This window comes from Falco punctatus, assembly GCF_963210335.1.
Source record: "Falco punctatus genome assembly, chromosome: 3".
Classification (NCBI taxonomy): domain Eukaryota; kingdom Metazoa; phylum Chordata; class Aves; order Falconiformes; family Falconidae; genus Falco; species Falco punctatus.
The window spans coordinates 11,495,854-11,523,535 of record NC_137582.1 but is presented as its reverse complement, the minus strand read 5'-3'; the positions used below and the strand labels follow the sequence as shown (position 1 = coordinate 11,523,535).

At 41.7% G+C, this 27,682-nt stretch overlaps 1 protein-coding gene across 2 annotated transcripts in view; it reads right to left on the bottom strand.

Moving 5' to 3' along the window:
- The window catches only part of MARCHF11 (membrane associated ring-CH-type finger 11), a 98,082-nt gene that overhangs the window by 52,719 nt on the left and 17,681 nt on the right, over positions 1–27,682 (bottom strand). For both annotated transcript variants that reach the window (XM_080377789.1, XM_080377790.1), the window contains 2 exons: positions 8,596–27,682; positions 7,303–7,458 (listed from right to left, as the gene is read on the bottom strand). The exon at positions 8,596–27,682 is cut by the window's right edge. In XM_080377789.1, coding sequence (XP_080233915.1) covers positions 7,303–7,458; positions 8,596–8,922 — 483 coding nt within the window. In that variant the 5' untranslated portion in view covers positions 8,923–27,682. The remainder of the gene's footprint in view (positions 1–7,302; positions 7,459–8,595) is intronic.

Below are 27,682 nucleotides of genomic sequence, written 5' to 3'. Positions count from 1 at the left end.
ATTAAAACTTTATTTCCAAGTACAGTTCACACTTTAGAATGTGCTAACTGTTGTTTCACACTGTTCAAGCAGTCAAACTGCCCTGAGCACAACTTAGGCATTCCACAAGTTAAAACAAGAAACAATTGCTTTTTTAATAAGCTATGGGAAGTAAAAGAATAACATAAGAGGGGCAGGCATCCACATACCTTCAAAACAGCCTCTGTTTTTGTGTAGGTATTTGATTACCTTAGTATATACTTTAGAAGTCCAAAGAACTGCCTAAGTGAAAGTAAGAGAACTAGTTTAAAATCACTGTACACGTTAGTACAAAATTGTTCTCTATGCCATAATCACCATTTCTTTGCCTAATTATTTTAGTGATAATCCCCTATCTTAAATAGGCAGATGTGAGCACCAGAGTGGCTTGCCTATCTCCCTGCATGCTATAGCTGATGCTCTGACAAAAATAACAGATTTCCTGAGTTCTATCAGTTGAGATGCCATTTTTGACCAAATGTTCCACCTAGCAAAGCGTGAACACACAGAGAATCGGGAAAGCAGATCTCAGGTGTTTGTTGGTGGCACTCCAACCATTGTCGCAAAATCCCAGATATTAACTACACCTTCTAGATCACTGTTTCCATCTTGGTCCCTTCCAACCAGCAAGAAAGCCTAAGTTTTGCCAGACAATATTAAAATCCCGACTAGACTAGAAATATCTAAGTTTCTGAACTGAATCATAGGTTTCAAACAGCTGGTTTCCAAGTTTGGGCAGTTCTGACCTAAATCTTCACCCCTTTCATCACTCTCCGTTCTTTCATATAGGACTCTAATACAAAATCGGTCCCCTCTTTCAAGCTTCTATTTTCTGTGCATTTAATCCCTTTCTACTTCATCTTTCCAGTTTCGATTCTTGACTCTCTTTATAATCTCCCATGTTCCTTCCTGATGGCTTCAACTCCTATGTTGATGACTGCTGTGACCCCTCAGATGAATATAATCTCTCTTTATCAGACTTACAATTATGCTTCAGTGTTCATAGTCAACAAATGGCTGTTCATTGTTTTGATTAGCTTTTCACCTAGGTCTATATCTAGCCTTTTGTTATTAGCTCTTCTTTATCCCTACTAAACTCTCACTGTGGTATCACTTTGACAGAATCAGTTCGTTTGTTCACATATGACTCTTCATTATTTCATGACTTTCAGATCGTTGGTTGGTACTGATGATTCTTCCATCCCATTCCCTCTTACTAGTCATTAGTTAGCAATTCTCTCCATCCTTCTAAAGAGTCTACAGTCTTGTTCCTCCTTTCCACTGTAATGTTCATCTTGCACTCTTTCAGCTCCGTATGCTACCAGCCAGATATTTTGGCCCTAGGATGCCAGTAGTACACCAGTGGCCTGCTCACTTGCTCCGTGACAAATTTGTTCTCTCATTTGAATGGCTAACCAAATTTATTTCTCAAGCTTAACTGACTTTTGTCTCCACATCTCTTTGTTGCCTTTATTTTTCAACTGACTATTCCATTTATCTGAGTCTCTCTGTGTGTTAATTACAAGAAAACAAAGATAACATCATGCAACATGAAATTCATCATCCCCTTAGCATTTTCTCTCTGATGCCTTCCATTTTTGCATTTCTGTCCTTTCCAGCAGTAATGAATTTTTTACTGTCCTCTCTTCTTCTGTATTCTCTCTACCTTACACCAGTGACATAATTTTGTCCTTACTCCTGATCCACCTGCTTACCCCAACTCTCTTTTTCAGTCTCTCATTTACCTTGAGATTTTTCCCAGAAAGTACACTGGAAATATATTTTGCCTTTCTCACCACAGAAAAAATCCACAACTTTGACACCACTGGCCCCTTCAACAGCCCTGCTATCCTTTTGCTTCTAGACTCATCAAGCACACTACTTAGAACTGATCGTGATCATGAGCATCTACCTAGTGCATGTTACTGAAACTACTCAGAGTGCATCAAACTGAAAGGTCTATCTAGTCTAGTAACTCCTCCCTAGAAGTGGCCGAAGTAGATGCTTAGGGAAAAAAAAAAAGTGTGAGTACAGCTACTGTATCTATGCTAATGACTGACAAATCTACTTTTCTGTTTCAGACTTCTCTCTCCTTTCAAAACTAAAACATTTGTCTGCTTCTGACACCTTTTGTACAGATCTTACCGTACATTTAAGTTCATTAAAATCTCTAAGATTTTGATGCCCCAGCCTTCCTCAAGCAGTACAGATTCATCCTCCAATTTATGAATCTGTCATGTAACCCAGGAATTAAATGTACATATCTATTTGAATCGGCCTGTTCACAGTATTTCTAGAACTTGCATGTCCTTTCCGTGTAGCATATCTAAGACTATTCATACATTAAAAATTAATTTCTCGTCCTCGCTTTCATCTTATGTCTCAGTTACTGTAACACAGCTTTTAAGCTCATGACAAATGTAATTTTCTCAGCAACCACAAGACTGCTTCAAATACAATTTTTTTTAGTCTCCTACTTTGACCATGTTACTGCCCTTCTTTCTCTGCTATGCTGGATCCTCTCTTCCCCATCACATCAAATAAAAAATATTCGACTTGATTGTTTAAGTCCTTCCAGGCTTTTCATGCCATATTAATTACCTTCTAATGACTAGTCAGATAATGAATCTCATTTCTGTTCAGTTCACGATACCTATCTCAGCCAAGCGGTTTATTTTCTAATAGCCCTTCCATACAGCCTTCACACTCAAAGGGTGTCTGCAAAGCTTCATTCTTTTCTTTTCAAGAGGCACCTTAAAACTCATGCCATTTGAGATGCCAAAAACTCAATGATAGTTAAAAATCGTTAGTGTACAGACACCGCTGGTTTTACATATCCCCATAGACTTGTCCCTTACCCCTTGTTCAAACTTCTTTGTAAATGGTCCGAGACTGGGACGATCCTTTTTGTTCTTTGTGTACATTGACATATTGAACAGCACAATGTATTCTCCTGATCTTCATTACAGGCAATTTAACAGCAGCAACATTAGTAGATTGTTGTTAGTACATAGTGTGGTTTAAAAAGCACAATCAGAGATTTGAGCCTTCTCCCTTTCCCCTTCTTAGTTATGCCTGCAAAGAGTAAATGCATTCATCCGACTGAGCAGAGTCATTAGCAATTTACTAAACATTCATTATGCATATTTTCTGGACACTGGCCTCCATACTGAAGTATCTGAAGAACTTGACTTTTGCACTTTTTAATATAACATGCATGTACGTACACGCAGTCTGCTATAGTCTGGCTCATGCTTATCTAATTGATGCCATTGAGATTACTCACATGAGTGAGGGCTACTTACATTAACAAGAGTTGAAAAATTGAACCTGTAATTCATGAAAACTGTTAACAAGAGTAATTTTTATGCTGAACATGTCACATGTTAGTAATCGCAATTTGGGCCACTGAAAACCACTGAACTCATGAGCCACATTCCATCTCCAGTAACTACATATTTGCTTAAATAATACTAAGTACAACCTTAATTTATTGTCTACATTAAGAAATCAGACTTGATAATTAAGAATTTACTTTTTAAAATAACTGCTCTGTGATTTTCCTGATGTCAGAAAAGGTGTTGAATTGCTACACAATTAGCTTTTAAATTAGCACACCAATCTACTGTATCACTTTTGGAATGGGTCCAGTTCATCTAGAGTACCGGAATATAATGTTTCAGTGAACAGAAGCACAGGATATATTAAACATCTAACAGAATACTATTTTATGACAGACTACAGTAACAGTCTGGAAAAGGCTTTTCTCTAAATATCTTTATTGTTCACCTTTATAGAAATGATAGGGTTTAGCACCAAAGTCTATTTTCTCAGCCTTTGTATGACTATATTCCACTTTAAACAGTATTTTCAAATCTTACAAGAGAATTTACATTCTTTCATATACATTCATGCCTAACTGCAAGCCTACTGAACTAATTTGCTAACAGCTTAATAATTAAAAAGCAGCAATAAAGCAATCTGTTTACATTTCCTTTAGGAAGGAAATCTGTGCAAATTATAGAGCTTAACAAACAAATATAAAAATATTTCTGCTTGTGCTTTCTTTCTCTTTGTTAATCTAAAATGTAATTCTAAGTGGGTTTATCTTGCAAGTCGGACATTTAAAGTTTGTCCCTCTTTTTTAAGTGGCTTCAAAAACCTTCCAAAACTCCCTGCTCAAAGCATCAAAGCAATATTTATTCCAACTCCCTTCATTATAGTTTTGGAGGGGTTCTAGTTATTAATATAACCTTGCCTATTATGGGATCAAATTCCACGCCACCGTAAGGAGCAAGTCCAGCAACACGAACATGCGCTTCCATTAAAAGACTAGTGCAATTTTAAATGTCTTTCTGATAAGATCCTGAGAAGGATACCGAAAAAAAATCAAATCTGCATTTCTTTGTGAAACACCGTATCAAACGTCATCAACTTGTTTATATGTCCAACCTCCACTATTAGCCCATCGATTAATTTGCTATTTTTTATGTTTTAAGACCTATTCCTATATTAAAAGTCTATGAGTTTCCAGGATCAGGCTCTTAAAAGTGAATTAGGTGGTAGTTGCTGAAATATAAAAAGTGACACTGGAAAAATTTCTATTGGAATAGTCACTTACCATAATAAATTTTGTTCCTTGAATGTACTGCCTCCAAAGAGGCCCCCCTTTGGGATTACTTTCCCTGCCATGAAGCAACAGAAACCATAGAAAATGTTAGATATTAAATGGAATATTCACATCTATTCCAGTGTACTGGAAGAAAACATAGAAAAATCTCCTATTCTTAACTCCCTATGCATTGTTCCATTCCATAAATACATGATGCAAAAGTAAACCTGAGGAGCTAGCGTAAATCTGCATAGAAAAAGTTATTTTGGGAAACAGCATCCTTGTTCTCTTTTATGACACTGCCTACACAGATCTAATAATTAAAGACTGGTAGCGATTGAGAGCATGGACTGAGGCAGACTACTAGCTGTAGAGAGAGTGAACTACTCCTGTCCAAATATTGTATCTAATGTAATATAAGAAATCTTGCTTGCTTGGGAACTTTAAAGTACATTAATACCACAATGAAGATGTAAACTGCTTCTGTGTTGAATGGTCTAGGCCTTAGCTTTCTAACAAACCTGGCCGAAAAGTTACCTTAAAACAGGCTTTTGTGTAGTCAAGCAAATGAATCAGAACGTGCCCAAAAGCTTAAATCAAGACAGCTGTTAAAAATGGCCAATACTATCATACTTAACAACATGGGAGAAGAGCGAGGGCATTGTAAGACTGATCACCCTTATAAAAATAAACAGATGGCCACAGTTTTGAGACTTCCTTTTAGATTCTGTAACTACAAAAGGAATATTCAGTGTAGGAAAATGAGAAAGGTACTGCATGACCCTTTGGGTGTCAGGAATGTATGCCTAACATTATTTGAGTATGCAACTCCATGAAAAGTTTTTGCATGCTGTTTTTTCAAGAATAAAAAAGGATAGACTTAAATAATTTACATTAAAAATGAAAGATGGGGTTAAGAATAAATCAAGTACTTTTTAAGCTATTGAAAGAGAAACACGAATCTAGTTCCCACCCCTCCCAAAAAAGTGCCATAACTCATGAAAAGAATGGCATTTAACTTTTGGTTCTTCAGTTTCTTTGTACTTCACTTTGGCCTGGCCAAACATTGTTGTCTACTGTGTCACCTACTGATGCTTGCTTTCTTCTTTGCTTTTGTTTTCCACAGAAATTTAATAGCTGTTTTTCAAACTGGGGCTTGGTTCTGCTGTCCACAGATAAGTGTCTAATGACATTTCAGAGGTCCTTTAATATCTCACTTGGCTTCCAGCTGCAGTTCCAGAGTTCCAGCTCATAAGTTGCATCATATCTGCTATCCTGTGTAGGCATTTTGGCTACCTTGTGACATCTCAGAACAGTACTAGATGCCTCTTTGCAGGCAACTGTGTCAGGTCTTTGCTGTCAAAAAAACAATTTTCAGAGACTACCATTGCAAACTGTTGGTAATATATCCTTTGCTAGGACAAGGATGAGATTGTTCTGGATATACAAGAAATAAAGATTTTTTAAAGACTAAAATAAGCCAATAGGATCAAATAGAATCCCATGCCAAACCACCAGATAAAGTCTATGTAGAATCCACCATTTTCATTTTCTGGAGCATTTTCAAATCCATTACTTTTTTACATCATAAAGATTCTATCCAGGAAAGCTTATCAAAAAGTTTCCTTTGTGGATTCACGAAGGAGAAACTTGAAGTCAAACTGGGTCTGAAAGTACTTGCACCTATTCTAAACAGCTGTAAGCAAATATGTCAGTTATCTTACATCCAAGGAATGCTTATCATGCTCACACAACTGCCATTCCCATCCAAGTTTTCTATAAAACTCCAATCAAACGCAGGCACAGAAGAATGACCCGCATCCTCTGGCCTTCAAGAGCTCCACCAACGCTGAGCTCATAGAATCAAAACTGGAAAAAGATTCAATTATCTTACTAAATGTGTTCCTCAGATCTTATGAAATACAATTTCTAGGATGGAATTTTAAGCCTCTAAAGAATTCTGATATGCAAAGTGGTATCAAGGCTTCCCTAACAGATTTGCTGAAGCTTTGAGTTTTCCCTCCCCTCTCCCTGAACACACTACCACTATAATATTCTAACTTCCAGCTGCACGTTGTGATGCTATTAAAAGGGAGCTGTGAAAAATGTTACTGCATGTTTCAGCTTCTGAAACAGCTATTGGTGGACAAACTCAACAGAGCATTTTGCTACTCTGGATTGTGCCAAGACTGAAAAGTCACTTTTACTTTTTTACAATAGATGAATACACAGGCAACAGAAATCTTCTTTGCCTCTCTCCTCTGGACCCAAAGCTTGAAAAATGAATTTCACAATTGAAAAATTGATTTCACAACCTCTGACTGAGTATTTAACAAACAATGAAGGCATGTTTAAAATTTAGAAAATGAATCAGGGAGATTTGAGTTGTTCTGTCATGTCTCAGTATGACATCTAATTACAGAATTTATCAAACTCTGAAGACCATTTCTATGGCAAGCCAAAAGCTAGAAGAATGTAACAGAATCAAACGACTGCACATTTTAATAAGTGACTGGTCGTAAAGCTAACTTCAAGTGGGTGCAAGTGCTAACTGGTGAAGTATACAGGCTCTTCCACTGTATTTTCCAAAAACCTTGAAATAAACCTAAGAATCATTTTGATTTTAAAAATGACTGGAAAGACATATTTTTAAAAACAAACAAACAAATTACCTGGCAAGGCTTTTTCATTTTAATTGCTATAACATGATATCTGTAACAGCAGAGTTCACAGGTCCATGACCCTCTTTCACTTATCCACTTTAACAGGCAAAGCTGATGCGTGTATCGCACTGACCCGTCACAGCGGCACGGATTTAACAATTCACCCTGAAAAGGCAACACAGAAACATTCATTTTAAAGGAATCTTTTATGTACCTGCACATTCAATACCAAAATATTTATAGCTGTATAACAATGAACTGGTCTAAACTTTAATACGTGAAAAAGCATGTATATACTCAAAAATTAAACTGTCTTAAAAAGTCTAAGCGCTTCTAATGAGGCAAAGCCAGAGAACTGTCTATGCATGTACACATACGTATGTGAAACAAGTGAAAGATTACTGTGCATCAAGCAACAGTAGCATTAGCCCTTTCAAATACCTCAAACGGTACTGAAAGTGATTACATGCATTGTTCCAACTGTTATTTGCAGTCATCGCTAGGAGAGAAACAGGTGACGTCAGAGAACCGTGCTCTTGGAGCCGGGCTCCGCACTGTCCAGCTAGCCTGGCAGCACCCCAAATAATGTAACTAAATACTTCCCCCAGTAGTTCATATATTTCTGAATTACATAAACCAGCTTTTCTCTTTCCTCGGAAAGTTATATATATTTTTTAGCTAAACGACAAGACAAGCTACAAAATGCTAGCTATGGATCCACCACTGATATTGTGTCCAGTAATGCAATGACAGAGGAGATACCTGGAGGTCTTCCCAGCACTACCTGTAAGCTAACACTCTCATTTGAAAGTCTAATGGACACCTGAGAAATTCGTATTGTTTAAAGTCCCCGAAGGGACAGCCAGCGAGCGTGATGGCAGGAAGACTACACGGCGTGCAAGCCAGCCATAACATATCTCGGAACGGTCCTGGAGCTCTGCGCCGGCTCACAATTGCCCCAAGCGTTTGTCACACCGCCTCGTACAGCAGCTGAGGCTCGCAACGCCCGCTTCGGGGAGGGCTGTCCCCGCCAGGGCGCCGGCCGCGCTCGGCAGGCAGCACGGCGAGGGCGGCAGAGGGCAGCAGCCCGGCCGGCGGGGCGGGCGCGGGGCCGGCGGGGCGGGCGCGGGGCCGGCGGGGCGGGCGCCGGGCCGAGCCCTGTCCCTGGTGCTGATCGCTCCCCGACGCCCGCCCGCCCGCCGCCGGCCCCCGCCAATGCCGCCTCGGGGGCGGGGGGCGGTGAGGGGACCGGCCCGTCCGCGCCGGGCGCGGGGAGCTGCCCGCCCGCCCCGCTCTCCTCACCTGCTCGGGGCCCTGGAAGCAGATCTTGCAGATGGGGCCGGCCCCGCCGGGGTGGCTGCCGCTGCCGCTCTCGCTGCTGCACACCGAGCGGGTCTCGGGTTTGTCGCCGCCGGCGGCCCCCGCCTCGGCGCGGCCGCTCTCCGAGCCGCCCCTCCGGCCCTCGCCAGCGCTGGGGCCGCCGCTGTCTCCCTCCTCCGGGCTGTCCCCGCTCTCGTCCCCCGCTGCGGCCGGCAGCTCCAGCGGGGCGGCGCGGTCCGGCTGCGGCTCCCCGGGAGGGAGGACGGCGCTCCCCTCGGCGCAGCTCATGCCCGCGCCGGCCCGGGGCATCCGCTCCCCCGGGGCCGGGCCGGCCCGAAGCGGCGGATGGCGGCGAGGGCGCCCTTCCCGCTGCCAGAGGCCGGGAAGGTGACCCGGCGCGGCCGCCTCTCTCCGCCGCGCTCCGGAGCCGCGCCGGCGGCGTGTGCGTGTGAGGGAGCGTGACCGCGTGTGGGTGGCGGCGTGTGTGGGTGCGTGCGTGTGCGTGGGGCTGGGGGCGGCGGGGCGGGGGGGCGGGGCGGGAGGGAGGGGCAGGTCCGGCACGCGCCGGGCCGGGTCCCGCCGCCGGCAGCCGCCCCCGAGCGCCCGGGAGAGCGCGCGCGGGGACCGTCACTGGGTCCCGCCTCCCCCGCGCCGGCGCGGCCATCCCCGCTCGGGCCGGCGGGGACACCGGCACCCTCGGCGGCAGCCGGCGCCTGCCCGGCCAGGCCAAGACCTGCCCCTGCCCCGGGCGGCGGGGCCGCGCCCGCCCTCCCGCCGGCGCCCTGCCCCCGCCCCTCAGCGCCGTGCGCCCCGCGCCCCAGCGGCTGCCTCCCCGGCGCCGCCGCCACCGCCCCCACGGGCACGGCTTAGCGCTGCCGCCGCCCTTCCCTTCGTGGCCGCGGCTCCGACCCCGGCCGGGGGCCCCGGCGGGCCGGTTCTCGCCCCTCGGCCCTGCACAAGCCCCGGGCCCAGCGGGCGGTGGCGGCACGGCAGCGCTCGCGGGGCTCCGCCACCCCGGCACCCCGGCGCAGGGCCCAGCCCCTGAAGGGACACGCACCTACAGGACTTTTTACTTTACCGGGTTTTTCATTGCAGAAGATCGCGCTTGTAAAAGCTCAACAGAACCAATGTGCAACAGTTGTTCTCTGGGTGTGAAACAGTGGTCCTCCTAGTCTTTTGTGGGTGGCTTTTTTTTTTTTTTCTGCCAAAATTCCTTACATCACCTCGTTTTCAAAATTAAATCTGCTAAAGGCATCATGATCAAATAGCTCAAAAAAAAAAAAAAAAAAAAAAAAGAACCTACAGTGGTTAGAAATTCTTTAAAGTTTGGCTGGGGCTGCTAAAGGAAAGTATGTGTGAATTTGTGAATTTCAGCATCAAATATAACACCAGTGCACATTTCATCTCGTGAAAATGACAGCAACTGTCTGCACTGGGAAAGAGAAAGAAATAAAACCTCAAAACACAATTGTGAAGCCATATGCTCTTCCACAGCCACATTTAGATTCCAAGTATGATGAAATCACCCATCTTCTTCACTGGCTGCTTCATACCTGGCCTCAGGATGAGGGTGTACCAGGGTGGCTCAGCCACTGCCCGCACCAGCCACCTTTTGATAGCAGTGGCTTCCTTGGTGTGGGCATGTTATCAGAAGAATGAAGAAGCACAGAGAACCAAAACGGCGCTCGTCAGCCCGTGACCCTGTGGCTGTCCAGCTCTCTGGAGAGGCTCGCTGAGCATGCACCAAAGGCCTGGTCCAGCCCCTCGGCCTGGCTGGAGGCCAGCTCAGGCGGTATGCTATCTGCACAGGAGCAGCAGCCCCATGTTGCGGGAGAGTGATGTTCACGCTAGCTGGGGCAAGGTGCAGTTCAAGCCCTTTCGGTCCTCCTACAGTCTGCGTGTGTTATGGAGGCCAAGTGATAGGTACATTAAGGACAAAACAACACTCGTGTTTACAGCATTGCTCTAAAAAAGCGCATATTCAGAGGTTGTCTTCCTATAGTGGATTAAGAGGTAGTGTTTTCAACTGAAAGAGAGCAGTTTTAGATTAGACACGAGGAAGAAATTACTGTGAGGGCGGTGAGGCACCGGAACAGGTTGTCCAGAGAAGCTGTGGATGCCCCATCCCTGGAAGTGTTCAGGCCAGGTTGGATTTTGAGCAACCTGGTCTAGTGGAAGGTGTCCCTGCCCATGGCAGGGGGGGTTTGAACTGCATGATCTTCAAGTCCCCTTCCAACTTAAACCATCCTATGATTCTACGATTCTACCTTTTCTCATCATCCACTAGTTCCCATTCTCTGAAAACCTTTGTTCTGACAGCTCTGCAATAGCTAAGCCAGTGCTGGCCATTAAGCTTGGCATTAGGACAAGACGCTCCAACCCTGAAACTACTTTTGTTCACAAGGTGTTTGTGAAGTAGGTAAGTAGCATGGATTCATCCAGATTTGGTAATGTAAGACAAAAATTGTCACACTGACAGTGACATTACTTCAGGATGCTGTGAAGGTAAGAAATTCTTCTATATATAATTTTTTCATAGCAAAGTAATATGTGAAGAGGTTGGCAGAGAAACTAAACAGAACTGGAGACAGAATTAATCAAATAAACTAATTCTAAGGAAAGAAGGGGCAATCATGAAAACAAAACAAAACAAAACAAAACAGGACATGTCAGAACAAACAGATGAGTCCAAAATACTGGTTAGGAAAGAACTAAAGCAGAACCAGAAGGAAAAGACAGTGGAACTAAAGTAGTGAAGTGAGAAATGAATGCTAAAAAGTTACTCCTCTGCATCAGAGGAATACAGCGTGCCCTTGCCATTTGCTGTTTGCTGGGGATTATGCCATTTTTCTTTCTCATCCTTTTGTTTGTCAGCAAAAAATCAATAAATAACATGGCTTTTGGAAAGGATAAAAAAAGAAGATAAAAATGTCAACACAGAAATGGAATGACTTCTTAATGACAGGAAAAGAAAGAACAATGTGGCGATAGAGAATAATAGTGTTAAGAATTAAGGTCAATCTTTTCTACTTAATCTGCCCCAAATAAATGTATAACATGACTCTTCAAAGGGTTAACAGATCTAGTATAATTATAAGAATTTTTCTTTCACACATACGTAATTAATTTGGAGAGCTGATTGCAAGTGGGTATGTCATAGACATGAGGTTTTTAATACATCACCTGTTTACATGTCTACCAACAGCTTACTGGCACACTAGCTAAAATAAAATTGCAAAGGCTATCGATCCCCATGTTTCAGCGTACATTAGCATTGTTTGGCATGCTGGGGGTGGGAGGAGATGCCAGCAAATGAGCAGGGGGGGGGTGGTAAGTGTTATATAACACAGCATCCAACCCAAGCGGCGTTCAGCCTTCTGCTGAGCGAGAGAGGGGGGCAGGAGCCAACAGCAAAGATCGAAACAGAAAGAAGAAAAATTTAAAGCAGGAAAGGATATTCTGCTTCGTAACAGCAGTAGTGTAGGTGGTTGGGAGAAAGAAAAAAAAAGAAGCTGAAAAGAGGAATTAATTTGTGATGGGGACAGTGAAGTGGAGCTCATGGGATTTATGTTCAAGCACAGCTTTGCCATGCGCTCTTTGAACAACCTTGAGCAAGTGACCTCCGGTGGGACGCAGGCATCCAGTCACCCAGACACAGCAGCTAGTCCTACCGCCAGCCGGGTGTCCAGCAGCCTCCGGAGGACTGTGGCCATCACCTCTGCTGTCTCTTTTGGGAACCGTGGGGCATTCAAACCGGCACCAGACTTCTAGATGCAGGCACATCTCCCTTAGTCTCTCTGTCTTGTTTTCTACGTAAAACTGAAACAATAATGTTCACTTTCTCTGTTCTTATTCCTGCCTTTTCCATTAGAATTTGCAATATTTTACTGGCAGATTCAGGCCGTATTTGTACAGTCTTGATCTTGGCTGAGGTACCTAGGCATTGTAACAAGGCAAATAAAAGGAATAGTGATACAGATAAAAATAACACCAAGGTGATAAGACTGTGGGACAGTGAAATTAATTGCATTTTCAGCAGGCAATGGAAAAGGCAGGAGAAGTACAACCCCTGAGAGAATGGAAGTTGTCTCTCACCTATTTTACTCTCAGTTCTGCTCCACGTACAGTCTTTTTCCCACTCCACCAGCTCGGCACCGTGCAATTTTTTCCTCTAAATAAACCAACGAGAAGTCAAGCCCATTTTTTTACCTGAGGACAATCAGATGTAGATAGAATATCCAGAAAGAAAAAAACAGAGGAAGGTGTTTGAATGGTGGGGATACGTTCAGAGAATGGACAGAACAGGGTTTTTTGTTATTTTTAAATTATTATCTATCAAGATAAACACTGTAAGTACAGTCTTGTGCACACAGAGGTGTTGGTTGCACAGGAATAAAGGGTAATACTCAGGGGATGTTATAAGCATGGAAGCACTGTGTTACTGCACATTTAGAAACTAATCCCCGCTCTTCTTTTTTCTCAAAAAGTTTCTGTAATGCATTGGTCTGTACCATAAATACAGTAACAGTTCAGTGATGGGTTTGTTCCATTTTGCGGCTTCCTGTATCTCTAAAGAAAACAAAATGATATAGTTTTAAAATATTAATAAAGGAGTAAAGGGAGTAATTTCCAGTGTATTACATTGAAAACAAAAAACCCCGAGATAGCAGAAAGCGAAATCCACTTGAATGATAATACAGACGCATTATTATTCTATTTACTGAATAGCATGTATATGTCCCTTTCAGAATAAAACTCAGGTTAGTGGAGATCCCATGTAAACAAAAATAAGGCATTTCAGCTGTAAACAAATGCCTCAGATTAATTGGAAATGCATTTTACATGTTTAATGCAACACAAAAAGTGCTTCTGAGTAATATCCCCATCTGTCAAATTTCCATGCTCAACTTTATTACACTAAAAGACCTGCACAGATGGTTAATAGCCATGCTAGTGACTGTGTATTATTTGCTGGTTCACTGAATGTGCCTGATTTTTGTTATGAACACACATGCATCCTGCGGTCGAAGTTTTTACAGTTATGTCAACCAATTAAAATCTCATGCGGACAGAAACCTCTTGTCTAATGAAAATCTTTATTTTCATATTGCTCTCTTTCTTTTTTGGAAATGCCTACCTAGGTTCCCATCCAACCCAATATTGCTCGAAACTGATACATCTCTACATTGCAAAAGTGTCTAGTCTCTAGCAGCTACAGATGTTTCTTGCTCAAACCTTCACAGGGTTTTCCCATCTCCGTGGGGCCGTGAGCGCATCCCCCCTCCCAGGCAGTTGGCTCCCAGGTCTCAGGACTAGCTCAGGGACAGGGCAGCCACAGGCTGTCCCCTTCCTTCCTTCTGTGACTGGGCACGGCAGGGGAGCCACAGCCTGGGCCAACCCCTGACCCTGGGAGATGTTTTAAGCTGAGCCTCTGCCACTTGGGCCCTGCCTGAGCTATATCTCCCACCATATCATAGGACATGCCTGGCCATGGCCACATAAACTTGGGCGCAGCCGCGGGACCATGTCCCATCTGGTCTCATCCCCACCCGCAGAGAGGTGCCCAGTGCCCGGGGCTGGGCTCCCCCAGCTGCCCTGGCCACCCGGCCCTGCCATCACCCACGCAGGAGCCCCTGGCACCCCGGCACAGGAGTCTGCAGTGCCCTGACCGTTCTCTGTATTTTCTTTTGTATTTTGCCTTTTCTTCTGTATTGTCCAAGAAATGGTGAATGGCATCCTTGTCCTTTTACAGGAGGCTTCTGAAAACATGCATCCACTAATTATTTTAATGTGCTTTCAGATGCTTATGTGGGTGATCATAGAAAAGTTTAAAATTTTTATTTTAATATAGTTTTCCTTCTTGGAATATTATACCATTCATAATCACTATGTTTTACTTACTGAATTCCCATCTTATTTGCCAATATGCTGTCTTTCTTCAGACCTGCTAATTTATTTTTAAAACATTTGAAACTACCTATGATTAATTTTTCTCCACCGTGAAATATAGCTTACTGTGAAATATAGTCTCCCTTTTGATCTTTAACTGTTTGGAAGTATTTTTTCTTAACATTTTTCCTTGTACCAGTTGTTGAGGGGAGAAAAAAGGCTTAGCATACCTCATTCCAGAATGAAGTAATCTTTGTTTGCAAATAATTTTAGTTCCTTGGTTTATTTTGGAAATAGATCAGCTGTCATGGATTCTAGAGGGCAGCATCACTGAGTTCGGTTTATTGAAACAGAAATGACAGGATGTCAATTAGCTTTTCCATTACAAGTTATATGAACAAAAACTACCATGCAAGGCCAAAGTGAATTTATTTTAGTATCAGCTGAACAGATCCCTTTTTATCTGTTTACAAATAAAAGAAAAATAAACCTTTTTTTTTTTTTTTAACAGGCATTTTTCTTCGATTTCTTTGTCTTTAAGCATCAGAATGACTGTAATATGCGATATAGGGAACCTCAAACCTTGAAAAGTAGTGTTGAGACACCAAAAATAATCTAACAGCTTCCCAAATCCTTACCCGTTGGCTTTTAGCCTATTCTGTATGCCTCCAGTGTATGTCTAACAACTTAAAAAGATTTGAGATGTTCATTCCTGGCTGAGGAAGCATTGGTCTGGTTGTTTCTCACACCATAGGCTGTTCTTGACTGTTTTGTCTCCAAGGGCTCAATCTCATTCTGGAAATAAAAATACGAACCCCTGTATTTGAACTAAAGACCAGATCTTGATGTGGCAGCAGTTGTAAACTTCTGTGTGGTCTAAGCCATAGAAGATGTCACAGCTATGATGAGTCAGTGTGAATTACCTAATCTAGTGTTTTCTGAGACACTGGCAAAAATGCAAACTTCCAGGTTTACCTCCGGTTGGACTGCGTGTTTTGCAGCTCTACCAGAAGTGACCTGTGGATGTTATCTGCTAAAAAGGAGGTCCAGCTCCTGCAGATATGAAACTTTGCTTCCTTGAGGGGTTCCAAAACAATGAGGTAAGTTGTTGGAAGAGTTAGAGATAGAATTTATAATTTCAAGATTGCATCTTGACTGTGCTTTTCTGTGAAATAGTTTTGTTCTCTTCATCCTGCTACCCACCAGCCCTCTCAAAAAGAAAAAAGAAAAAGAAAATACTATCTTATGAGATCGCCCATTATGTATCAATAGCCAAAACTGTGATTCTTTTGATGAATTTGTAACAAAATATACAATAGCCACCACAGGCCATGCTGGATTAGATTAGGAAAGTGTTACATCACTGAAGAGGGTATTCTAGTTCTTACAAAATCCGCTGCATTTGCCAGTTAAATAATCTTGTTTCAGAATGACAGTTATATAAACCAGAAGAAGTGACATCTTTTATGCTTCTCTAAGGGGAAACAGTAAATACTCTCTTCTCACTGATCCCACCCATCCTTGACTACCTTATCGAAATAAGATGCTAGCTAAGTCTGTTTTTAGCTTTTTGGCTCCGTTTCTTCCTCTGAAGACACTTGCAGAAAATGTGAGGTAATGCAGGAGCATGTCATCTGCTGCGGGAAAGGAAAAGGAAATGATTGGGTTTGGTGGAAGCTCATGAGTGTTTAATCAAGGTCTGTGGCTTGAAATCTATAGCAAAGGAAATGCAGGATTTCCTGTGCATTGGTGATCAGTCCTGGAGGTGACCGTCGAGTAGATGTTTACGCAGAGAAGTGAAGGATAGCCTTTAGGAAGGATTCTTTATTTATGGCACTTTGCAAGGGATACTTTGCAAGCAAGGTAGGACAGGGCAAGGACAGAAAAGGGAACCGTGGACACGCCTATGCTGCAGTAACAGCTAGAGCTGGCGTGTGACAAGAGTTACTGTCTTTCATTGAACTTCTTTCATGCGTGTACTCACAACACACCAAGTACACAAAGGGTAGAGCACAAATCCATTGGATACCTGCTTCCTTCACTGCACGCTTTTTGCTTTCACTGCAGGAAGGCATGCTAGGGACAAGCAGATACAGCTTCACACTCGGGGTGTGCAAGGTTACTGAGGTTACTGCAAAGAGAAACTGGACAAAAAATGCTAAAGAGCTGCAGAACCGGTGGTTCATTAACTGCCCCTCCCTGGTGAACTGTGCATTGTCCAGCCTGAACCTGAACACTACATTGAATAAAAGCTGCAGAGATGAACACAGAGATGTGTTAGCTACGTATGTGACCCTTTTGAAGCACAGCTGCAGGGAAAGGATAAACTGGAGGTTAGTCCTGCAACCAGTCTGAACATTCCCTGACTGCTAAAGCTGCAAAATGAAACATGCCTGAGTGATACCAGACATTGTGGAGGCACCGGGACAGGAGTGGTTTCAGATCCAGTGGCAGATACTTCAGTGAAAACTTTGAGTGTACTGATCTGAAATCTGTGTCCTTTGGATGCAAGCTATCATTGCATTCCTCTGAGACATTCACATGGAGCATGCAGATACACTGTAGGACCTATAAGAAACCCATGCCCTTCTGGGGAAGCATCTGGAGGTCTGGAGATCAAAAAGGATACCTAAGGGCATTCAAAATGGCACCAAATACCTACGCGCATGCAACTAATTAAAACCTGAATCAACCACCGCTAGAGAAACAGGAGGTGGGCAAAGTCAGATTGGTCAGACTGCACTTGAGCGCATCTTAACCTCTCGCTATTTCTCTAGACTTCTTGAGAACTAAGGTATTACCGCTCCCACTCCTGTTTCGGCACAGTTCCTTTTCTGTCTGTCATTTGGGGTGGCAATGGTGGAGAAAGAGATACGTGGGCAATGCTAAACTGGATGAAGAGATCCTGGATAAAAACATCCCTAGATTAAGCCTATTTCTAATCATGAATATACAGTTAGTGAGCTTGATCCTTGTTCTCCTGGTAACAAACACTTCTTTCTGGAACAATTGCTTGAAACAGCAAGCAATTGCCTTCTTCTGTACATTTGATTACTAATTTCTTATCAGAACAATAACACCCAAGTCACTTCTCTTCCAGTCCTCATATTATAATTTCATTTCTGCTGCCAAAGCGTGCCTGCCTGGCTTCTGCTTTGTATATTTGATGTGCAGCTGTGGTAGGAAGCCACAAATAGCAGCACAACATCTTTAAGAGCTGCATTTCCAAGGATAGAAGGACCCTGCAGGGCAGCTATTCCAAGGGAGCCAGGGAGCCATCCAAAATGTTTGGGAAGTAGCAAATCACGTTGTGATGAGAAAGGTGCAGAATTAACCAGAAAGTGTTATTCTTCCAACTTTCCCATTGCAGGAAAGAAAGTGGCTTTTGGCCAACTATACACGAAAGAAATCGGTACCCTTTCTCACTAGTTTGAAAGGCAGCTATAGGCTGCTCTAGCTGTGTTATATATTTATGGAGGCATGACAAAGTATGCAAGTATTATTTCATATATTGCACTTTTTTTTTTTTTTTACCTGCTGTAATAGATAAGGGATACTTGCAAAGCAATCAATCTGTAGGATGCCTTAGGATTAACTAAAAGGGTTTTTTTTTCATCATTTACAATAAGGATGGGCACATGGCATTTATTTAACTGAAGAACCTTATGCACTCAAGAGAGGAAGGGAAGCATCCTTAAGCTGTGCATACTAGAAACTAATTGCTATCCCTTATTGTATTCATATGCATGAATATGCAGGGATGTCCATGTCTGTCTTCAGGTGAAATAGGACAGCCTTTATGAAGCTTACATGGCTGGCTGTGGGCTTTTCAAATTCTGGATGCTCCAGAGCTTTCTGTCTCTTTTTAGCCAAGAGCTTGAAGCATAACACTACTTGAAAGATAATCCTGGGTGTTTAATTAAAATCTGAAGAAAGATATTTGAATATGTTACCTTAAATTTCAGCCCTGTATCTATTTTCATCTCATAGAGGCTTCTCCTGACAGCATCGGCTCTTTTGAAATTGGTCTTTCCTTGTTTATTTGTAATAAGCATTTCCAAGTTTCTCTTGATAATATTGCAATGAATCACTCAAAGAGCAGAGCGAGTTGGATTATTTGGTCCAGAGTAAATTGTAATACGCAGTGATTTTTATGTCTGGGTCATATTCACTTGAATCACAGGGAAAATGAGTTTTAGCATCTTTAATAAAAAATGTTCCCTTGGGATACATACCCAATTTGCAATGATTGTCAGTTAGAACAGGTGATACAGATACAAGAAGTTACCAGCTAACCTTACTTAGCACTTCAGAGCTCTAGATCCTGGGAACAAAGTTCAGTGGTACAATTAATTGATCTTTCTGTCTATTTATGTACTTTATATTCTCATGCCTGTATACATTCACTAGTGACTTCGATATCAAACAAAAAACATTGTGCATAAATTCTTATCCAATTGCATGCCATTATTGACTTTTTATCAAATTTATTGCATTCTGAATAAGCATGAAACTGCAGCATAAAAATCTTTAGGGGATTCTAGGGCAAGCACATGAGCAGAAGCCTGCCGTAACTTCAAATATTCATAGGAACATAGATTTCAACAAGCCAGAAAAGATCAAGAGTCCAAATGTTGAAACATTCTGCCCCTGGCAATGGTCTTTAATTATCTTTCAAAGAAAGTTTACATGGCTTATTTCCACACTGGGTCAAGCCTATCTGGGTAAAAAAACATGTTCAAATGCTAGTCATATGGGTGATCTGCTTGTGCCCCAAAGCACTAGATTCGCTTTCCCAAGCCATTCTAATATGCATTTGCTCTTCTTATTGCTCTCAACCACACTCTAATCTCATCTTTGATACTTAGGAGAAAAGTCAACCCAAAAAAATGAGATTCCTTTAGCTAAGTCTTTCCACATTATTTCCCTCTATTTATTTATTTATTTTTCATTAATACACCGGCTTCATTATAGGACATGAAAAATTATAGTGACACAGAGTTTAATTACTGTGCTTTTTTCTCAAGGGAACTTCATTGTAATCTGTATCACTACTATTACTGCCTTAACTAATAACTAAAAGAGGTCATGTTCTAGGTTAATAGCCTGCAGCTGCAATGTAGAAAAATCTGCAGTACTAAATATTGCTGTCTAAATAAACTAGATACAGCTAATAGTGCTATCCAACAACAGTGAGTATTTGCACACAGATGTTGACATTAATCTCAAGTGCCAGTTCATTTCACTCTACTTGACTTTATTGCATTTGCACCTACATTGAAAACCAAATCAGGTCTGGAAACAGCATGTTGGTCAAATAATTCTTTCCAGCTGAGGAATTTCTGAAGGTGTCCAGCTGGAGAGAAAGTTATTCAAACCAATGAGTTACAGGTGCTCTCAGCCATCTTGACAGTCTTTACTTTAGACGCTTTTACACTCACTGTCAAAATAGACTTTGTGAAGACTTCTTCATCTGTCCTTTCAATGGAAAATAAATCACAAATCCCACTTTGACTTCAACAATACTTTAGAATTTTTAACAGGGACACTGATGGTGTCCAAAATCATGCTATACTCAGCACCTGTAGAGTACAGCACAGTCAGTCTGCATTTCCTTCCCTGTCAAACTGAACAGCCAAATGTCTATATATAACTGCTTAGCTATCAGGAGGGGGCTTATAGTGAGAACATTATGGAACAAAAGAATTTTCCTCCTATATCTCCTACATCTAACATGCCCGTCTGGCTCAGTTAAAACATTTCACACAGTTTCTTGCTTGTGTCTTCACCATTTGTTATTATACAAACAAATTGAGTCTTTGTTGTATAACCTGTACATCATGGCCACACTAACACAGATGATAAAGCTACTAATGTCTCTTGCATTTGCATTTCATACATGAGAAACGGATGTAGGAAAGTACAAGAAACTGACTGGAAAATTCAAAATAAAACTTCTATGCCTTAGAGTTATTCTGTAAGGTGGTTTTGCTTTTGGTTTTGATTTTAATTTAGCTAAAAGAGTTATAGTATATTTGGTTTGTGTATTTGTATGTTTTGATGTCTTCTGAGGAAGGATTGCCACCCTTTCTTTGTTTATACAGACATTTTGCAATCCACAATTCCAACTATTCTACGCAGTGGTGCATCCAGAAACTGTTACTGAGATTAAAAAATAAGACTATTGGAAAGGTGGCACAGAATCACACTGAATAAGAACGAATGAGATAAGAATGTGAAGAATGGGAGCTATGTTGGTTATTCATGTGGGATATTCTTCACACCCACTGACAATGGTCCTAAATGAGTCCTGACACTCAGAAGTCCCAGAATTCTGGATGTCAGCTTTGATGATGATCCCTATAAAAGCATGAAAGCCTTGTTACTACAAACCTCTCTGCAAGTGTCTAGCAGAGACTAACAAACTTTGCAGCTCACTGCTTCCCTACACCCCTGCCTCAGCTGCTGCCCGTGTAGTCTGGTCAGAGGCTGGAGACAACTCCAGCAGAGCTGGTAGGCAGACTTAGACCTTACCCACTGCACAGTTTTCACTCCATAGCAAGAGAAACAAGTATGAAATGAAAATCAGAAGGGCACCGCACCACTGATTTTCCTTGTCTTCTGTTTCTGGTATATTTCACAGATTGTGCTTTGTTATTTAAAAAGCACAACTCATTACTGTTTGCAGCAGATGATTTGTCTGCCTTGTTCTTTTCCTTTCCTTCCAGAAATTATTCAAGGCGCACGAAACTATGATTGCCTTCCACTAACAATTATACCAAAACTCCCCCAAAATTATTAAATTGGCATTACCCTCTTTGGGAAATGTTGGGAAAGAGCAATACTACAAGATATGGTTTTGTAGCATGCTATGTAACAAAGCAAGCAAACATGGAGTCTTATATAATAAGATATTTTATCCAAGTAGAGATTAGCATTCTGATTGTCTGAGACATTCAGAAATGCAGCAGAGAGAATAAGATATCAAAAGTATCATTTTTCTGGGCAAAGCACATACAATTGCAGTGCATTATTCATTAAAATCATTGTACCTGGCAGAGAAATGAACACATATGGCATTACAAATTTCCCTTGCCCCCCAGATCCTAATGTAATATTATTTATATGAGCACTTTCTGGTCGTACAAATTAGTCTGTCAGTTTTCAGAACTTTCACCATATGGAAAGAGTCACTTATAACTTTACAGATGTTGCACAGAGCACAGATGGCCACACACACAAAAATGGTGTTTGTAACATTTACAACCCAGGTACTTTGGAAACACCACCATCTTTAACCTTCAAAATGTGCACTCTACTGTCACTGTGCAGCTACTAAGAGTGTAATTAAATTTTCCGTGTGTCTTACAGTGCTACAGTAAGATTTTGAAATCAGTGATAGCAGAAAATAGGAACACAACACAACGTTTTATTTCATAGCTGTTATCCCACAAAATAGTCACGATACTTACGCCCTGGTGCAACAAGGTGGGACGGAAAACATCACAGTCTATCCAAGCATGTATTTGCCTCATTTCTTCATCATCTTGGTGGCATTCTCTGATATATGAGAACTGATGAACCTGCCCCTACAGAGTCCCAGCGTTATATCCTCAGTCCCATTCTAGGGCTCGGACAAAAGTCGTGAATGCCCTGTCATCTTCCCAGCAGAGTTTGAAAAGCCTGTTCTCTCAACGGCACAAATTGATGTGCCCCAGTCTGGGAGTAAATGAACCTCATTGTAGCTCCAAGGGACCTGCACCATCATCAGACAGCTGGTTGACTTACTACTGCTGATGAGCATTGCTAGCTGAGTGGTCAGTGTCAAGGCAAGTACAGCATCATTGCATCCCAGGACACATACTGAACTGGCTGATAAAATTTCAGCATTGTTAAAAATAATCTTTGAGAATTCATGGAGAATGGGTGACATTTCAGATAATGGGAAGAGTAAATATGTTGTGAGCTTTAAAAAGAAAGGAAGAAAATATGGCCAGTCAGCAAAGCTTCTGTTTCTGGAAACAGAATTACTGAAACAAGTAACTAGACAGACTTCTTGGAGGATAACAAGGAGAGAGTAAAAAACAATGTCACTTTTTTTGTGAGAAGAGATTATATCGGAATAATCCACTTTCCTTCTATGATGGGTAACAGACCCTGCAGACAAAGGAAAAGCAATTGCTATCATATTTCTTGATTTCAGAAAGGCTTTTGATGCTGTTGTTCATGACATTCTCCTTGGTAAATTAGAAAACATGATGTACATGAGTCTAGAAAAGAACAGATACAACCCACACTGGAAAATCCATTCTCAGAGACAGAGAGGCTACGGAGGGGCACAGTCAATGTGGAAGTTTGTATTGCATGGGTTCCATGAGGATCCAGTGAAATGCAAGTGATATTCTGCAGTAAGATACTGCAAATTAATTCCTTGGAATTAATTCCTTCCTGGTAAGGGTAAGAATAAGATGCTAAATACCTCTCAAGGTGGTGATATTCTCATTAGCAGAGCTTTTCAATAACAAACTAGAAAAAAAGTATGTTGAAAAAAACACAGGTAAGCTGAGTATTGTAACCTCCTTAACATCAACTTTAACTGGCTGTTTTGGTACTTAGGGACCGGGGCAAATACATCTCGGAACCTCTTAAAGGCTCACTTATCTTAGTGCTCTGACTCTAACCATAAGAAACAAGGCAAATATGGACTAATGCATAACTCTGTATATGCCTCTGTTGCAGTTTCCCAAATTTTTTTAGCCGTTTAAGGCCTGTTTAAGGATTTCTCAGGCTGGAGGTTACGTCTAGAGCTGATAGTTTCTAATGCATTCATGGATTTTCCAAGGCTTTTGTCAGCCTGCTTGTACTTTGACCTGACACCATGCAGAATTACTGAAATCCACAGTTTAACCATGTGTGAAAATGTATTCCTTTGTGTTTATTTTTAAACCTGCTGCCTGAAACTTTCACTGAAGTCATTTAAACCTTATTGTACACAGTAATAGAGGTGTGACTTATCTCAGGCAGAGGTATTGGAGTTACTGCTACTTACCCCAGACGGGCAAGGAAAGAACTTCCTTTGTGTTGTGTTTGTTCAGCCTTTCAAGAAACATTAGTGCACACCTGGTAGCAAATGTCATAGTATCAGCTAAAAATGTCCCTAATTTTTCAGCCTCATTCTTTGCATTTCTTACTCCTGTGTCTCACAAATTAAAGTGTCTCCCTATCTACAGCACAGATAGTTCACCATTCACTAGAGCAGCTAATGGAGTCATGAGTGGCAAGGAGGATCAGTTGTTCATTGTCTTTTCCGAGGCAGGAATTAGGGATTATCAGGTGAAAATAGCAGGTAAGAAGTCCAGAGCAAACAAAAGGCAGCGGTTCTTCACACCAGGTATTTACACTGGCTGTGCAGCTCCTTCCTACAGGATTTTGCAGATGCTAAAGCTTTTACACTGGTTTAAGTGAGGATAAATCTATTTCATGGAAGAGAAATACCTTGAGGATAACTAAATACACAGGAGCCACATTTGGCTTTAGGAGTCCCTGATTCTCAAATGGTTACAGGCTGCAAGTAATACTAAGAAGTATAATAAGCTTGTCCAGTTCTTACACCCTTTGCAAAGCAACTACATTTGATGATTAGCAGAGAGGCCACTGGGCTAGATGGACCTTTAGGCTGACCCCTTATGGCTATTTCTGTTCCTGTAAACTGGCACAAAAGTAAATTATCAAGTAGTATGAAAATAAACCTGCTGTTGGATTTGTCTAAAGACAATGTCTAATAACGCTTTACATATTATTTTCCATAACAGCCTTGCTGTTACAGTGACGAGGCATCGAGTCCTGCCCCCAGGAACCCCAGACATGACCACGGAGAGACACAGTGGTGGTTTCTGTGCCTGAGGCGGCAAACTCGCTCCGCAGCGTGTCTCACAATCTTGCTCTAGTGCTTGTTCAGATCGAGGTGCTTGTTCAAACCAAGGTGCTTGTTCAAACCCAGGTGTTTGCTGCTGGGTGCTGCACCTGCCTTCCCGCCTGCACTCCTGGGAATTTGCAAAGGAAACCAGATGTGCAGGAGGAGAAGGGCTCATCCTGATACTGAATCAGGCTACTCCAAGAAGTTCATCTTTTATATCCAGCCTACATTGTCGGCACCAGGCTTTGTGAGCGATATAACCACTGTTTGCCACATATGACGATGTGTTCTAGCTGGTTAGAAGCCTTCCATCAGCAGCAAGAGCCGGTATCTTGCAGTGTTGACATATCCATAGTTTTGGCTTGCCACAAACAGGTTTGCTGCCCCTATGAGAGTGTTAATATTCCTCTTTGCATCTACTCTATGTCACTTCATTGTACATCTAGATTAAACCTAATCAATGATGAGCACAAGTACTTCTGTATTTGTAATCTGGAAATAGTTTTGCAATACTAATCTGGTGTACAAAATAGTGACTACGCTGCTGCATATTATCATTTCTTGGAAGTAATTTCGGCAGAGCTGTGCAATGAACTTTGGGCCAAGCCTTAGCCCAGAGTTTCGCTCCTGTGCCACTCTACGTGAGGCAGCCATTCACATCGGTAATGGTCTGCCAGAGGCTGATACCAATCAGTGTACTTTCATAAACTTTGAACTATGACTACATGTGGCAGATGTAGGACTGGTCCTGTTCATATTTGCCATAGCTTTTAGCTAAAGTACTAACAAACCACCATCATAATATCAAACTTTTACATTCCAGAAATTCCTTTCTGCTTGCAAAAATACAGCGTTATAACAATTGTAACAGCATTCAATAATACATAAATAATCTTAATTTCATTTTGAGAAACCAAATTTTGCCACTATTTCAATGAGCAACTCCTTGTTTTCTTTTTCATGTTTTTGTTTGGTAATACTGACAGAAAAAATGTGACTGAACAGGCATAGGAATATCAGAACCTGGACCACTATAACTTGTAAGAAACCTAAGCTTGTTGCAAAAAAAAAAAAAAAAAAAAAAAAAAATCAAGATTTGGTATCAAGATAGAATTTGTCTAAACCTAATGCACAGTGGAAATCTAAACGTGACCGACATTTAGAAAAATTACAGCTTTCATTGCTCCCACACCCTTAGACGCTTTAGTTTTGTGGAAAGGTCCCTTACAGGTAGAAGTGCATTCCCTGCACAGGTGTAACACGGCTGCTTGGAGCGCTGCAGACAGACACCGAACTCAGGCGTTACACCACCGAGTTTCACAGCACAGAATCATAGAACAGCCCAGGGTGGAATGGACCTCAGAGGATCATCAGACTCAACCTTGAGAAAAGGTTGAAACAAAAAAAATCTCATTTTTCGAATTGTTTTTCCAACAAGGGGACATTCGAACAGTATTTCCACATTTCATTCAGAATTATCCAAGCTTTATTTGGAAAGCATTGGAAAATGCTGACATTATTAAAAATACGAAAAAAAAAAGTTTATTAAGTATGCAACTGCAGTCATCATATATTACAGCCTAGCGGCCTGAAATCATTAAAAACACATTTCATTACTTTAAATATTTTGGATCAGCTTTCCATGTTAAACATCATCTGACTAAACCAGGGCTATCCATGTAAGAGTTTGCAGAATCTGCTTTACACAGCTCCTGCAGTACTAACCCTTTGAAGACTGCTGTTGTCAAATGCTCTTCCCAGACAACATGGAATAATTCAGTGAGAAATGATGGATGAATGCCAGATGACATAAAGTATCAATGATTTTTTATTCCAGACTTTGAAACATGTGTTAATCGCAAGAAGATGTGTAAAATTGGTGAAAATGTGGAAAATGCAGTCTGCTGGGCTATCCTGTACACTGATAAAATCTATATAGAACTAAGACATGTGTCTTCATTTAATCTTATAATTGCCAAAGGCGGTTCATAGGCCCTCTCCAATTCCCTTCACCTCTTTCCCAAAATTCTTGGGCTGCAAAACCTGGCACGTATTCTGTTCTGCCAATTAGAGCAAGACTTGCAGAACCTTTATGTTCTGACTAGCAATATCCTATCATGTTACACCAAAGATACGACATTTATTAATGCCAGAAGAACGTTGTACTGTTAAATTATATCATCATTGAAATATAGATCTTAGTGTGTCAAAGTTCAAAGATGAGTTCTCCCCATTTGGTACATTTTTATCAAAAGCATTGGATACAAAAGCTACCATTCTGACCTGACAGTGCTTCACATAGGCAGCAAGGACGAAGGTAAGCTTGGTCTGTACTCTGCACTCCTACCTCTTTCACCGGGGAAGTTTTCTCCGAATTGTAGCCATACTGGAAATAAGTATGGAAATTAAAATCAAATCATTTTACCAGACATCTAAGCTTAATCTGAGCAGAAAAAGGTGCAAAGCGGTGAAAGTCTGGGGCAAAATTTCTTTTCATATTCCTGAAAAAAAAAATTGAAATTTATTTTTCTCCTCTCATTTTACTCCTCTTAATCATCACGCTGAGACAGGTCTTCTCACATGTTTGCAGAACCTTCTTTATGAAACCCCTATATCACTGACCCTTTGAAATCTGTTCTTAAATATGTTTTCAGATCAGCATGAAGGGTCTGCCTGTGCAACACTGTTTTTTTTAATTCAAAAGAAAAACTTGTATCTCCTTCAACATGTGTTCAAACTCTACAAGCCGCTGACACCTTCTCCTTCAAGTACAGCTTCTATAGCGTGACCCACAGGTCTTTTCTTCCTCTTGCACTTGCTGTTCCCTTGATTATGGTCCCATAACCAACACAGTGAAGAACTGGCAAGTATAAAAGCAGTGAGCCCAAGGACATCACTCAAGCATTAAGATAGTGCTGCTTGGGAAGGTGTAGAGAAGTGGTGTCTGACCTTACTGAACCACCTGCTTATGAGAATATAGTTTAGCAATAGGCCTTGTGCGCAGGCTCTACCCAGCTCATTTTATCTGCTCTTTGCAGCTGCTGGCAGCCATTGTGACCTCTGCCATGTTCCTACTCTTCTCATTCTCACTCCAAGAGCCAGATCACTTAGTGTCTTGAACACACAGGCATTCATGCAGTCCTAGATCTCCCCCCTCCCATTCTGCCTCCATTCATGGGACCTCAAGCAGAAGTCTCCTGCTCCAATGAGATGGTAACCAAGGGGACATTTTGGCATCCTAACTAGGCCAGTCTGGCCGGTGGT